General features: G+C 40.9%; 1 protein-coding gene across 6 annotated transcripts in view; it reads left to right on the plus strand.

Moving 5' to 3' along the window:
* Helz (helicase with zinc finger) overlaps positions 1-15174 on the plus strand; it is a 153132-nt gene that overhangs the window by 110737 nt on the left and 27221 nt on the right. For all 6 annotated transcript variants that reach the window (XM_057773581.1, XM_057773578.1, XM_057773583.1 and 3 more), the window contains 5 exons: positions 3341-3545; positions 7816-7867; positions 8557-8747; positions 10544-10751; positions 14020-14099. In XM_057773581.1, the coding sequence (XP_057629564.1) occupies positions 3341-3545; positions 7816-7867; positions 8557-8747; positions 10544-10751; positions 14020-14099 (736 nt within the window). The remainder of the gene's footprint in view (positions 1-3340; positions 3546-7815; positions 7868-8556; positions 8748-10543; positions 10752-14019; positions 14100-15174) is intronic.

Below are 15174 nucleotides of genomic sequence, written 5' to 3' on the forward strand. Positions count from 1 at the left end.
CATTACACATTTTGTTCTTAAAACAAAAGATGAAGGATAACTTTTCCGTGTGCATTTCTAGCAGAACATAGTTCCTGTAACCGAATGATTATCTTCCTAGCCTATGTGACATGCTCAGAAGTCCCCAAGTGTGGATGCCTTACTTTCCCTTTTCTTTATACTTTGGATTATTTGCCTAGACCTATCTCTTAAACTCATCTTTAAAAAATAAGACTAAAGGCCCAGCGTGGTGCTTAGCAAGTAAAAGCATTTCGTGTGCAAGCTTGACAACCTTACTTTGACCATCAGAACTCATGATAGAAAGAGAACTAACTAATTGGGGTTGTCTTCTGATCTCCATATACACACAGCTACATGTGCCTGTACTTAAATACATGCACCCACAAATAAGATGGTAAAACACAGCTGTAAAGAAACACAGTTCAGAATTAATTGCATTTAAAACTGTCGTCACCCATACCCGCTCATGAGTTAACTTTTTATCATAAACTTATCCCTGATGCTTTTGAAGCCTTCTTGATTACTTAATGTCCATCTGGCCGTTTGGGCTGCTAACTGGGGAAGAAACCATATCACATGTCTTCAACGGTATAATCTATTATTCTAACCTCATAGGTACACGTTTTTATACTAATAGTCAATCATGTTAAACTTTCTTCATGTTGCTTTTGGTAATATTTATTTCACGTTTGAGATTCATTCCCAAACCTTTAATAGCATACAACTGTGACCAGTGTGCCTTTTTGTTTTTGTTTTGTATGTTATAGATTTGTTTATTTTATGTTTAGCACCCAGGAGTATTTCTCACTTTTGTATATTTTTCTTTTCTTCTTTAAGTTAGCATATGAAGTCATGAGTCTCATGGTGTGTGTGTGTGTGTGTGTGTGTGTGTGTGATGATTCTCAATCTACCAAATGCTGTGTTCCTTTAGTAACAGTTTCTTGTGTTGTGGTGATCCCCAATCACAATATTATTTTTGTTGCTACTTCATAACTGTAATTTTGCTATTGATATGAATAATAATGTAAATATCTGATATGCTGGATATTTGATATGCAACCTCTGTAAAGGGTCATTCCAACACAAAAGGTTGAGAACCCCTGGGTTAGTACTTTGTCCTTCCTCATCCCACTTTCCCTGTATCCTCACCCATCCTCTATCAACCCCTCTTGCTGGTCCTCAGCCCCCCTTCTGCTTCCATGTCACACATACTTTTTTAACCCCCCTTTCTCAAAATCTTTTCTCTCATGGTTTTCTTTGACCCCCCCCCCCACACACACACACTCTTAAGTCTAGATTCTCTGTATGGGAGAAAACATGATATTGTCTTTTTGAGTTTGGCTTGTTTTGCCTACCACGATGATCTCTAATCACATCTGTTTTCTTGTAAATAATGATTTTGGCTTTCCTTATGGATGAGTATATATATGCATGCGTGCATTCTGTGTATCTGCTGGTCTCTGGACTGGTTCCATTGCCAAACTGTTGTGAAAAGTGCAGCAGTAAATATGACGGTGCGTGCATCCGGGATGTGCAGGCCTCTGTGCTGTGTCTTTGGGTGCTGTAGCTGGGTCTTGTAGTTTTGTAGTGGCTGTAGCAGTTTATACTATCCCACCAGCAGCAAATGCTGTCCCCACCCCCAACATCCTCACCAGCACTGGTGTCTCCTTTTTCTTTGGTGATGACCATTCTGACTCTGCTGTGATGGAATCTTAAAGCAGTTTTAGTTTGGGTTTCCCTGACTGTGAAGGATGTTGAACACTTTTTCAAATATATATCTCTTCAGTTCATTAGCTTACTTACCAACTGGGTGAATTTTTTTTTAATGCTCGTAACAAGTTTTGAATGTATTTTTTTTCCCGTATTTACAGATTTGATAAGAAAATGAATAGTGAACATTGCAATTTTTTCAGTTCCTTGTATTTTCCGTAATTTGCTTAGCTCTTACTACTTAGTCAATATTCTTTTCTAAGTTGTGTTTATGACAACTATATGAGTAGCTGATTATTTTCGAGAATCCTCATGTGGATGATTTCCTTCATGGCTCCAGTTTATGTTCTGACTGAATCGTTTTACGTAACCTAGCATATCTAGGTTCTTTTGTGCTGTGTATGTTTGTGTCTGAGTGTGTGCATGTGTATGAGAGTGAGTGCATTGTATATGCATTTCCGTATGTAAGCATATCTGTGGAGGTCGACGTCAGAGCATCTTCCTTACTCTCCACTCTATTATTTTAGATTTCTTTCTATTTTTGTGTCTGTATATATGGGCCACATGTGGTGTGGGTCCATAGAGGCCAAAAGTCGGATCGCCAGGAGCTGGAGTTGCAAGCTCTTGTGCCAGCTGATGTGGGTGATAGAAACGAAAGTTGGGTCAAGTGCTCTTCCATCTATTCCATCTTATTTTCTTGAGATGGGAGCCTCTCACTGAACGTGGGGCTTCAGTGGGATCCTTTTGGGGTATACTACACCCTAACCTTTTTGTGTGGGTATTGTCTTTCAGAACTCAAGTCTTCATGCTTTACAGCAAGCGTTTTGCCAACTGAGCCATCTCCCTAGTCCCACACAAAATTCTTTTTTGGTTTTTCGAGACAGGGTTTCTCTGTGGTTTTGGAGCCTGTCCTGGAACTAGCTCTTGTAGACCAGGCTGGTCTCGAACTCACAGAGATCCGCCTGCCTCTGCCTCCCGAGTGCTGGGATTAAAGGCGTGCGCCACCACCGCCCGGCTCCACACAAAATTCTTAACAGTTATACTAATAAGCATATAAGTTTGTATTCTCTCTATATATATAGTATATAGATACAATCACTCATTACTTAATGATGAGTTCTGAGAAAGGCAATTTTGAGTGATAGCCTCATCAAATGACTATCATAGCAGATATCTACACAGACTAGGACAGCCGTGACATTGTCCACTGTTTTATATATGCATTGTGGTATTGGCCAAATGTACAGAGCATAAATGTTCATAGATGTGTATATTTACATGTTTCACTAGAAGTACACGGTACATGTGTACATGTGTGTGTGTCTAGGACTAGAAGTACAGATTTTCTTTAGATTCTTAGAAACCTTATTATATGGCTCACAAACACACTTCTATAATAGGGTGGAAGAGTCAAGTTTTTTGTTTTCCTGTTTTGTATGTACCATGCTCCTCGACTGACTACAGTGTGCGCATCAAACATAAAATTTGTCACTTGCTAGAAAGAGTCTATGTCATACTCATATGAATATTAACCTTAAGGACTTGAGGTGGGCAGAATTTGAAATCATCTTTAATTACTTCTATTCACACACAGGCGTTTGTAACCCAAATTTCTGAATCTTTTCTTCAGGAAGTTTTGGGAGCGATTTATTGCCCTGTGTCATGAAAATCATAGTCTACACGGGATCACATTTGAACAGATCAAGGCCCAGCTAGAGGCTTTAGAACTCAAGAAGACATATGTGTTGAATCCACTGGCTCCTGAATTTATCCCTCGGGCTTTACGACTGCAGCACTCAGGAAACAGCAGCAGACAGCAGCAGTCACCACCCAAGGTAAAACCCTGCTGTACACTGGCTTGTTGGGCTGTTTATATTTGCAAGGAACATTCCCAAGATTTGGGTGAACAAATGAGAACACAAGCATGGTGGGGAGCCATGCTTAATGTTGTAGTCATCCTCGGAAAGAGTGAGGTAGCTGAGAAGTTCTGGCACCCTTCCTTTAGCCTCCCAGCACTCCCTGCTGATAGACTTGAGGCTGGCAGATAACATGGGAATAAAAACACAGCTTAAAGGGTTACTACACATTTTATTTTGATTTAAAAAACCTGAAAACACTTATTAATTTGATTTGCTTAGAGTGTGTGTGTTTGTGTGTGTGTGTGTGTCTGTCCCCGTCCCATGCATAGATGAGGCAGTCAGAGGGTAACTTGATGGAGTCAGTTCTTTCAGCAAATTCCTTCACCCACTGAGCCATCTTGCCAGCCCCAATGAGACGTCTAAAAGCATGTCCATAACAAGCTGTTAGGTACAGGAATTACGTTCTAAAATAATGTTTGAATAAGAAAATCGTTCTAATCTTTTAAGTGGCATTTGACAGAGTTGAGACAACTTGCTGGATTCTTGAAGATGAAATGGTTCTGTAGTCTGAAAACAACTTGTTTGGAGGCGCAGAGCTGAGGGGTGTAGGGAGGGCAAGGCCATTTTCAGTTCTGAGCCATAGTTATTTTGAGCAAAGTCAGCTCTGGCTTGTTTGCTCCAGTGCATGGGGGAAAAAACAAAAAAAGCAAAAACCCTTTCTTGCAGTTAGCATCCTGAAAAGCAGACTCTGTGAATGGTACATGTAGATTTGCTGCAGTCTGTTGGATTCTTTATAGTAGGCATGGCATTGAACTTACTGATCTGAATTTAAAGAATATATTAGCGTTGGGCTTTGTTATACCTAATGTGAGCAGGAATGAATGACTTAATATTTTGAAGGTCTTTTAGCTAAATAGGCACTAAGCTGAGAGCAACTCTGCTAGTGCAGACATACGGTCTTAGCTTAATGAAAACATACTATGTTTTGCTTCTGTGGCTTGATGTTATTAGAGGGCAAAGCAGTTTGCATAATGAATTACTTCCCCGTGCCATGTGTTAGATGCTAGAAGCATCGATAAACAAGCTAGCCCCAAGTCTTTGGTGGCAGATGTTGGGTGGACGACAGTAGAATGGTGGAGCAGGAGGTAGGGTCAGATATGTGCCATAGGTTCTTGTTGAGGACGTTACTGAATGCAGGGAGGCAGGGACGCTGGGAAAATATAATCAAAACAAATAACAGTGAAACCCAAGCTAGCTCAACTGGAATGGTTTTTGCTTGTGTCAGTTACTGCCCTGGCTTCTGTGCCGAGAAGAATATCTGACTTGTAATGATACCTGGGTATTGTCGTGTATATGCCTGAGATCCTAGTACTTGGTAGGTAGAAGCAAGAGGATCAGGAGTTCAAGGTTATTCTTGAATATGTTATTAGTTTAGGCTAGCCTGGGATACATGACACCCCATCTGAAAAAGAAATTTGTTTCTTTGTTTGAGACAGGGTTTCTCTGTTGCCCTGGCTGTGCTGGGACTTTCTCTATAGACCAGGCTGGCCTCAAACTCACAGAGACCCACCTGCCTCTGCCTCCTCAGTTCTGGGATTAAAGTGTGTACTGCCATGTCTGGCTCCAGCCTTTGTTTTAATTTTTAGTCATGTGTATATGTATGTGTGTATGGGTTTGTACACGTGAGTGCAGGGCCTGTGGAGGCTAGAAGAGGGTGTCCGATCCCTTAGAGCTGGAGTTACAGGCAGTTGTAAGCCACTGGACTTGGGTGCTAAGAACTAAATTGAGGTCTTTTGCTCCTAACCATTGAACCATTGCTCCTGTCCTCCAAATTAGTAAACATATATTGAATGAATAAGTGGGGAAAACAGAATGAGTGATGAAAAAAGTAAACATTTAAACAAAGAATGATAGGTGATACAGATTACATTTACAGATGTAAAAGGTAAGAACTACAGTTGCTTATAAAAGATCCTACAATTGCACCTTAGCAAAGGTAAGCATACATGCTGAAGTTTATTATCAGAGTTGTTACAGTTTTTTGTTTTGTTTTTGTTTTTTGTATTTTGGTATTTTGAGACAGGGTTTCTCTGTGGCTTTGGTGCCTGTCCTGGAACTAGCTCTTGTAGACCTGGTTGGCCTCGAACTCATGAAGATCCGCCTGCCTCTGCCTCCCAAGTGCTGGGATTAAAGGCGTGTGCCACCACCGCCCAGCTGAGTTATTATGGATTAACTTCTGTACATAGTCAGCTCTAGCTGGCTGTTACATTCAGTTTTGATTATAAGGTACTAAATTGTATTTTGCCCAAATCAAGTGAATCTGCTGCTTACAGTTACCCATTAAATCAAAATATGGTGGGTAGCTATGTCCTTTGAGCTGCGTGGCATGTAGTATTAGACATAAAGACATGACACCTCTTTTTGTGTGACAATCCCAGTTTGCTTTTTATTTAGTATAGCACAAAGCACCCAGAGTAGTACTATCTTGTCAGCTAGCAAGCTACCCACTTTAAAAGGAGAGTGAACCTCAATTATGGCTACCTTTGACTCAGCTTCCCACTGCTGCTTAACCTTACCATTAGCACAGAGACTTAACACGGATTTATCAGCTTGGTTGGGATTGACTTACTTTTGTTTCTCTGGGACCACGATATTAGCTGACAGGGCTCTTAAGATGCCCTGGAAAGAATCTACTTACATACTGATGCAGTGGTTGGCAGAATCCAGCTCCTTGTGATTTTAGGACCGATATCCTCATCTCATTGGTGACTGGTGGTCATTTAAGGGCAGACCAATGCATCACATAGACTGCCATTGCTTATTTGATAAAGCCCCCAGTGATGGGTATTTGGATCTTAAGCATTTATCACACATATGTATCACTCTGTGATGAACATCTGTGTCCAGATCACTGATTATTTCAATTGGATAAATTTCTGGAAGTGTAATTACAGTATTAAAGTCTCTGTATGTGTTTGATGCTTCTGATCTATATTGCCAAATTGCCACCTAGCAATTAACTAAAATTTCCCACAAAATCATCAGTGTCTCTCTTCCTTTTTTTTTTTCAGAGAAATTGAATACTTTGAGATACTATGAATCATACTGGAAAAGAAATCAAACCATGTTAGGTTCTTGCACTATGAGTAGAACACAAATTTTTCTTTTTGAAAAACAACTTTCATATTTTGTCATTTCAGTTTTAGAGCAATTTTAAGGTTGTTCCCATGGGATAGATAGTTGTATTGATTTCACATTTCATTGTAGTTCCAGCACTTGAGAGGCAGAGAGGAAGAAGGATCACTGTGAGTTTGTGGCCAATCCATTCTATCACAGGTTCTAGGCCAGCTAGGCTAGATAACAAAAACCAAACCAAACCAAAAGAGAAAAAGTGATTAAGCAGAGAATTTGAGGGGCTGGAAATATAGCTCAGATGGGAGAGTGCTTGTCTAGCATGCACAAAGCTATCCCTAGCTTTGTAAACAAAAAACAGCATGGTGGCCACACCTGCAGGCAGATCAGAAGTTCAAGGTCATCCTTAGCTATGTAGCCAGTTTGAGACTAGGGTGGGATACGTGAGACCCTGTCTTAACAAAATGGGCTAGAATGCTGACTCAGAGGTTAGGGAACTCTGCATTCATGAGGACTGGAGTTCGCATCCTCGCTCATGTGTGATAAACCTGGCACCTTCCAAACTCTGAGATGGAATACCCTCTTCTGACCATTTTGTCTAAGCACCTACCCATAGCTCTGCTCATGCAAGCACTTGTGTGTTCGCGTGCACACACAGTAAGATAGAATAAATCTTTTTAAGAAATAATTTATTTAGCTTTATTTTATGTGCATTGGTGTGAGGGTGTCAGATCTCCTGGAACTGGAGTTACAGACAGTTGTGAGCTGCCATGTAGGTGCTGGGAATTGATCTCAGGTCCTCTGGATGAGCAGCCAGTGCTCTTAACCACTGAGCCATTTCTCCAGCCCTGATAAATCTTTAAGATACAAAACCAAAAGGATTTTAGGATTTCAGTTTTAAAGCAGAAAACTGAAGACACAGCAGTGTTGCGTGAGAGGGCATGGAGCTAAGGAAAGTCAGCTTGATGTAGTCAGGATAATTCCTGATGACACCCTGGGAGTTTAAAATATTCATTGTGGGTAGTTGTGTTATTTTGCACATGTTGAGGAGAAGCCCTGTTCTCTAATGTTAAAACATGCTTAGGCTGTCATGTATTTGTTTTTGCCTTTAAAGGGAAAAAGCCTTCATCATCCTCAAAGCGACCATTTCCAGAATGATGGCATTGGTGAGTAGAAGCTTTTTTTTTTTTTTAAACAAAATTTGCTACAGTAAAGAGCTTTCTGTCTATCAATCTTTCCCCTCCTCTCCCCTTCCCTTAACCCCCACTCCTACCTCCATCTCTCAGGTATATACAAATACGAACTTTGTAGTCTTAGTGACTTTGTGACATGTTAATTTCTGAAAAGTGGTCAAAGTGTAGCTACTGACACTCATAGCCTTTTAAAAATGTAAGTATTTGCGAGGTATTTCTATCCTATAAATGCCATACCATACACATTTCATGGTAGTTTATTAGAACGACTTTGAATACATGTGGTACTCGAGGAGCCTTCACTCCATATGTTACTGCTGCAACTGCAAGTCAGAACTTGGCTCTGAGCTGCTGCCTGCTCCTAGCCTTGAGGCTGCTGCTGCGAGTTGTGCCTCATATTTCTCTGTCTTGAGTACTACCTCCAGCTTCTCGAAAGTTAGCACTGCGGGTTATGGAAAGTACCCTCCGCACAGCTGTGGCTGATGTTTGAGAGCACCGTGGAGCGCTTGTTTCCTAATGTGGTTTATTCTGCACACTTGTTCTTTGGTGGAGGCATTTCATGGTTCACCTGGGAAATGTGTTTTTTGTTGGATGATTAGAACATTTCTGTCAAAGTCAATGTGAACATCTATTGAGTCTCCTTTTTTTGGTTTGTTTTACAGTTCAACCCAATCCTTCTGTACTTATTGGCAATCCTATTAGAGCATATACTCCTCCGCCCCCTCTTGGACCTCACCCAAGTTTGGGAAAATCTCCAAGCCCCGTTCAAAGAATAGATCCTCACACTGGGACAAGTATTCTTTATGTACCTGCTGTCTATGGAGGGAATGTAGTCATGTCGGTGCCTTTGCCTGTAAGTGCATGCTTTAAGTATTTTCTTCTGGATCAAGTAGTGGCAATTTCAGTGAGTGTTTTGCCAACTTCTGTTTTTCAGTGCTGGGCATCAAGCCAAGGGTCTCTCGCATGCTCAGCAATCACTCCTGAGCCACACCCATACCAATACACACTTTTATTTACTTTTAACGTTCCAGTGTCCATAAGCTTCTTTTAAAGCAACTTGTGTTTAACTACTAAGTTTTGAAATGACCAAAGAAATGTCTGACTTATATGCAACTTGTTGGTTTATCATAGGATATGAAGAAGTCTATGAGTCATGTGTTTTGATTCAGAAGCCTTCTTCTAAAATGTTTTTTTTTTTTTGTCTCTTGAGGAGAATTGTATAAGTGATGATTTTATTTACTTATTTATTTTTGGTTTTTCAAGATAGGTTTTCTCTGTAGCTTTGGTTCCTGTCCTGGAACTAACTAGCTCTGTAGACCAGGCTGGCCTCCAACTCACAGAGATCCGCCTGCCTCTGTCTCCCAAGTACTGGAATTAAAGGCGTGCGCCACCACCGCCCGGCCATGATGTTTTTATGTGTCTTTTTCTCAGTCATGAACTGATCCTAAGCAATGGAATTATTGAAGGAGACAGAAGAGATCTTTAGTCAAGTTTGGGTCTGAATTTGTCACGCTTTATGTAACATTAGTGCCATACAAGAACACTACTGAATTCTAAGAAGAGATTTTTAGAGGACTCCCATCTTATATATAAACACATTTTTATTTCCTTTTTGAAATGCTGGGTGCTTTTTGTTCAACTTGTAGAAACATAGATATTTCTAAATTTAGAAGTTTTTGCCTAGGAAACAATTGATTTATGTGAGGTAATTTCAGGTAGAGATGATCTTTCAGAGAGCTGTGTTCATGAAGAGGAAACTGCTGAGCTGCATGCATTCTCACTCTTGTTGGCCATGGTAGGCCACAGGCATGGCAGCCAAACAGAGTAATTGTCTGTGCCTCAGAGGCTTCATATTTTAGCTGAGTTATTTCTTCCCAGACTCCTGGCAACATGATACCTGGTCTGCTTGAAATAGTCTCTCTGTTAGGATTTCCATTTCATTTTCCTAGGTCAGAGAAGCTTTTAGTATAGAGGATTTCTTGAGAGTCTGAGCTAAGCAATTATAACGATGAGAGCAGTTGTCATTGCCATCCCATCTGTGTTACCCTGGAGAGATCACATGTGTATAGGCAATCTTTCTGCCTCTGTGAAGGTGATCTAAGGTAGAGTTGACTCAATCAAAAGCATTAATTAAAATAATGACCCGTTTGAATTTTGCCTGCTGTGAATGAGCATTAAATAAATGACTGTTACTCATGAAAGGTTAGAATACCTACTCTTTGTGTCGAGAAGTCTTAGCCTCTGTTCTTTGATCCAGTCTATTAAACTACGTAACCATGCAGTTTTCACTTGAAAAAAATCATTTTTATGGTAATCTGTGTGTACATCCATATGGAGGGGAAACGATTCAGAAGTATAAATTGCTTTGACATATTAGGGAATAAGCATCAGTTTCAAGTCCTCATTTCCTTCTAGCCTCCAGTGATCCATTTTTCCTAACATCCTGAAGATTTAGAGAACCAGGTTTTGGGTACTAGGGATGTAGTAGTGATTCTACCTATTGTTACTGTTGACTGATATCAACATGGTAGTTGAATAATATGTTGTCTCTCTATGTGTCTGTTTGTATTTTGCTAATCAACAACATTATATCAGTTTGTGTTGAGAAATATACTCAGTTCGAGTAATTTATTTCTTATAATAATTTAGGTACCATGGACAGGATACCAGGGTAGGTTTGCAGTTGATCCTCGGATTATTACACACCCAGCAGCGATGGCCTACAATATGAACCTGTTACATACGCATGGACGTGGGTCACCGATCCCTTATGGCCTTGGACATCACCCACCTGTCAACATAGGGCAGCCGCAGAATCAGCATGCAGAGAAGGATCAACAAGAGCAAAGTCGAAACGGTGGGTGGAATCCCATTAGAAGTCTTGTTGTGTCAACTCTCATAGTGGGTCCTTGAGTTAGCTTTCTGTGTCCTGTGAGATCAAGACTGATCATTGGGGTGGTTTCCTTTGTTTGGCATGTCTGTGGTCGTTTGCTCCAGGATCATCTATAGATATTCTCCTGTCACTGGGCTACTTTGAAGCTCATGCTAAAATCAGCTCCCCATACTTGGGCTCTTCTTTTTCATTGGTGTACGTTTTCATCCATGCTAGACATGCTGGCCTGAGTACCTCAGCTTTGTACACGCTGCTTAGGAAAACAGGTAGTCTAGGTGCTCCCACTTCATTCTGTTCTAAAATGGTCTCATCTAGGCTTTTCTTCCATTTCCATAAACAGTTCAGAATCAGCTTGTCTTTTTTTGTTTTTAATGATTTATTTAACTTTATGTGCATTGGTATAAAGGTATCAGATCCCCTGGAACTGGAGTTACAGATAGTTATGAACTGCCATGTGGGTGCTGGGAATTGAATCTGGGTCCTCCAGTTGAGCAGCCAGTGTTCTCAACTGCTGAGCCATCTCTCCAGCCCCCTCAGCTTGTCTTTTAAAAAGCAAAGAACCGGAAAGCTAGCTAGGCTTTTAATTTGGATTACATTAAATTTTTGGGTCACTTTTGGAATAATTGGGAGCTTAACAATGTTAAGTCTCTGGTCTATGGACAGAGTATATGTATACCTATATTTTTAGGTCTTAATTTCTTTCAACATTTTCTTAGGTAGAAGCTTGATTAAAATGGCTATTTAGTATAATGTCTTCCTTATTAGTACATTCCACAGATTCTGATATGTTGTTTTTGCATTTTTAATTCAATATACTTTAAAAATACTTTTTAATTTCTCTTAAAATATTTTAAGGTTCATGGGCTGGTGGTATGGTGCTTACCTATCACATCAGCATTGGGAAGACTGAGGCAAGAAGATTATGAAATTCAAGCTAACCTGAGCTATAGTGTAGTGAGAGTCTGTTTCAGAAATAAAACCAAAAAGATTATAGCCATGCATTATTTAAAATGGTGAGTTTCAGTTTCTGGTTATTAATGATTTTCTAAAATGCTTTCTGTTACTGGTTCTTACTTTTAATTCCATCATGGTAAAAGAGCATATTTTGTATTGCATGAATTCTGTTGAATTCACTGAGATTTGTTCTTTATCAGTGCTTCATGTGTGCCCTGAAGCCCCAGGATGCTCAGGGTATGCTGGTCAGGAGTGCTGCCTGTGTCCTTGCTGGCTTTCTGCCTGTCTTTTCTGTCACTCTCTGAAGAGAGAAATTAGTCTCTGAAGACAATTTATTTGTCTATCTTTTGTATTGTTCTTATTTTTTGAGACCAAGTCTCAGCTAGGATGGCTTTTGATTGCTTATGCAGCTCGGGGGTGACCTTGAACTCCTAATGTTTCTGCCTTACTTCCCCCAAGAGCTGGGATGACAGGTTTATCTCCTATGCCATGCTTGTCTAGGTTTTCTTTATATTCTGTCAGTTCTCAGTAAATTCTAGGGTCTGTTACTAGGAGATAAACATTCAAGAGTGTGTTCTCTGGTGACTCACTTACTGTCACAGCATGACTGTTCTTGGTGATGTTCTTGGCTCTGAGGTCTACTTTGGTCAATGTCTTTGCAGCTCTTGGGCTTTCTTTTGACTAAAGAGAGTAGTGCACACTGTTTTTGGTCTTTTGCTTTTAATCTGTTTGTATCTTTAAGGCACATTTCTGAGGTTGGGGCTTCAGTGCAGTGGTTGATGCATATTTCATTTACATTTACTGCAGCACCACCTGAAAGGAGCAGCAAAGCATGCTGCTCTTAGATAGTTCATAATTAGTACTCTTCTCTCTGCCCTGCCGAGGCTGGAACGCTCTATATAGACCAGGCTAGCCTCAGATTCAGAAACCTATCTGCCTCTTCCTCCTGAGTGCTGGGTTTAAAGGTGTAAGCCTCCACACTGAAATGGATTTCTTTTTAATCTTGGATTCTGTGAACTTGATGTTTGTAGGGTATACTTATAATTCCATTTGATAGCTTTTGTTGGCTTATTAGTTAATGACGTAGTTAATAGTGTTTTAGTTGCAGTGGGGCTGTTGCTAGGGCATTTCTCAGAAAATACCCAACTTGGGCTGAATTCTTTCTTTTTTTTTTTTTTTTTTTTGGTTTTTCGAGACAGGGTTTCTCTGTGGTTTTGGAGCCTGTCCTGGAACTAGCTCTTGTAGACCAGGCTGGTCTCGAACTCACAGAGATCCGCCTGCCTCTGCCTCCCGAGTGCTGGGATTAAAGGCGTGCGCCACCACCGCGGTAGGCTTCTCTATTCTAAGGTATTGGAAAGCCTTACTTTGCTTCCTCTGCAATCCCTCGCTTACTTCTGCTCAAAATCTTTGCACTAGAACTCCCGTTGGTGTGACAGAACAGCTGGAGCTGACAACTTATAGTAAAGATGTGTTTTGGTTCCAGTTTTGATGGATTCAGTCCACTCTTGCTTTGTCCCATTGCTGTGGACCTGTGTGATAGAGGAGTTGTGTTCGGTTCATGGGAATAGGGAAACAGAAGCCAAAGAGAAAGGGGCTAGAGCCCCAATGCCTGCTGCTGTCCTTCACTCTCCACATCCTAAGGTTTACTTTTCCCTGTAGCACACAGGCTGGAGAACAAGCCACTTCACATGTGGGCATTCAGGAAGCTTTTAGGTCCAAGCCTAACAGTCAACTGAAATTCCTTCAGAAAGTTGAATTGACACATCATTTAGATTTTTACTTAATTGCATTTGCAAATGAACAAAGTGTTGAGCCTTTGTAAACAGGCAGGAATACCAAGACCTTTTATGTGTCCAGTTTTTGTTTTTGTTTTTCTTTAAAGAAAGACTGTAAATCTTGGAGAGTGGACCATTTTCTTTTATTTGCTGTTTTCAGGTTGTTTCTCCTTTGTAAAGCTTTTGCCCTGCCATTTTTCATGTATAACTTTTTGTTTTTCACAGAAAAGCAGCAGTTCTGACAATGGAGGACTAGCATGCACACGGTAGTGTAAGGACAGTAGAGGACTAGCATGCACACGGTAGTGTAAGGACAGTAGAGGACTAGCATGCACACGGTAGTGTAAGGACAGTAGAGGACTAGCATGCACACGGTAGCGTATAAGGCTATGAGAATGAATGAATAATCTTTAAACTATTCTGCTTTGTCTAGTGTTGAATAGTGACTGGAAATGTCATGTTTATTGGAGATAATTTATAAGGATTTAAAAATATTTTCTTAGGTAAAACTGATACAAGTAACCCTGGACCTGAAATTAATAAGATCCGAACACCAGAGAAAAAGCCTACAGAGCTCAAACAGGTATGCTGCTCACATCAACTGAGTGTGTGGTTCTGGTGGGGAAGGTCTCATTGGCCCAAAGCAGCTCTGCTTCCCATGGCTCTGTTATGCTTTCTGTTTTAGGATAATTTAGTAGGGCATGTCACCTTTCTCCTGTCCTGTTGTCTTTAACTGAGTTATTTTCTTTGCATGTAAATATTTCTTCAGATTTTCTCTTTAAAAAAATTTAAATATTTATTTTATGTGTATAAGTGTTTTGGCTACATATATGTATGTGTCTACGTGTGTGCCTGTGGAGTTTGGATGAGGCCATAGAGCTCCTGGGACTGGAGTTAGAGATGGTTATGAGCCACTGTGTGGGTGCTAGGAATTGAGTTTGGGTCCTCTGCAAGAATAGCAAGAGCTCCTAACTGTATGAAGACAGAGCTACAGATGTCTCGTTGGTAGTGACTTTAGCCTCGGTAGGACTGTGACAGTGATTCCCTCAGTACCTGACCTTTTCCACCACACCCACTGTGCAGATCCTTAACTTTGTGTCTGCCCACTTGTTTACTCTTCCTGCTTCTGTGCTGGCACAAATTAGAGAAGACCACGTTATTGGTTGATGTAGCGTGGCTGGAAGCTGTGTGCTTTCATTTCAGTGAGACTTGGTCCCTCCTTTCTTGTGCAGTGCTCAGCTTTGTCCTGGCTCCTCAGTGGCTCTTCTCAAGCCTGTTACCTCACGGTGTGGAGTGACTGCTCTAGATGCACCACCACCAAGGTTGTGCCCTGCTAATTGATGTCAACAGATAACTTGCTTTTCATGTATCCTTGAGCCTTTCTTATCTGCAGCCTTAGATGAAGTCCTCTTGAGTTTACTGTCTCCTGTCCTCGTCTACTCACCTCTCTGACTCCGAGTTATCAGCCTTCTCCGCTGTGCAGACTTTTCCCACTTGCCCATTCCTCCCACTCTGCTTGTCATGCCATTACTCACATACTAGCCTTGTGTGCGAGCACTGGCTGGCGGACTTGCTAAAGACGCTTTCTCCTGAGATGTAGCGCAGCGGTAGTGTGTCTCCAGCACACACGAGATCTGAGGTTCAGTGCTCAGCGCCAC

Source organism: Chionomys nivalis, chromosome 7 (assembly GCF_950005125.1).
Source record: "Chionomys nivalis chromosome 7, mChiNiv1.1, whole genome shotgun sequence".
Lineage (NCBI taxonomy): Eukaryota > Metazoa > Chordata > Mammalia > Rodentia > Cricetidae > Chionomys > Chionomys nivalis.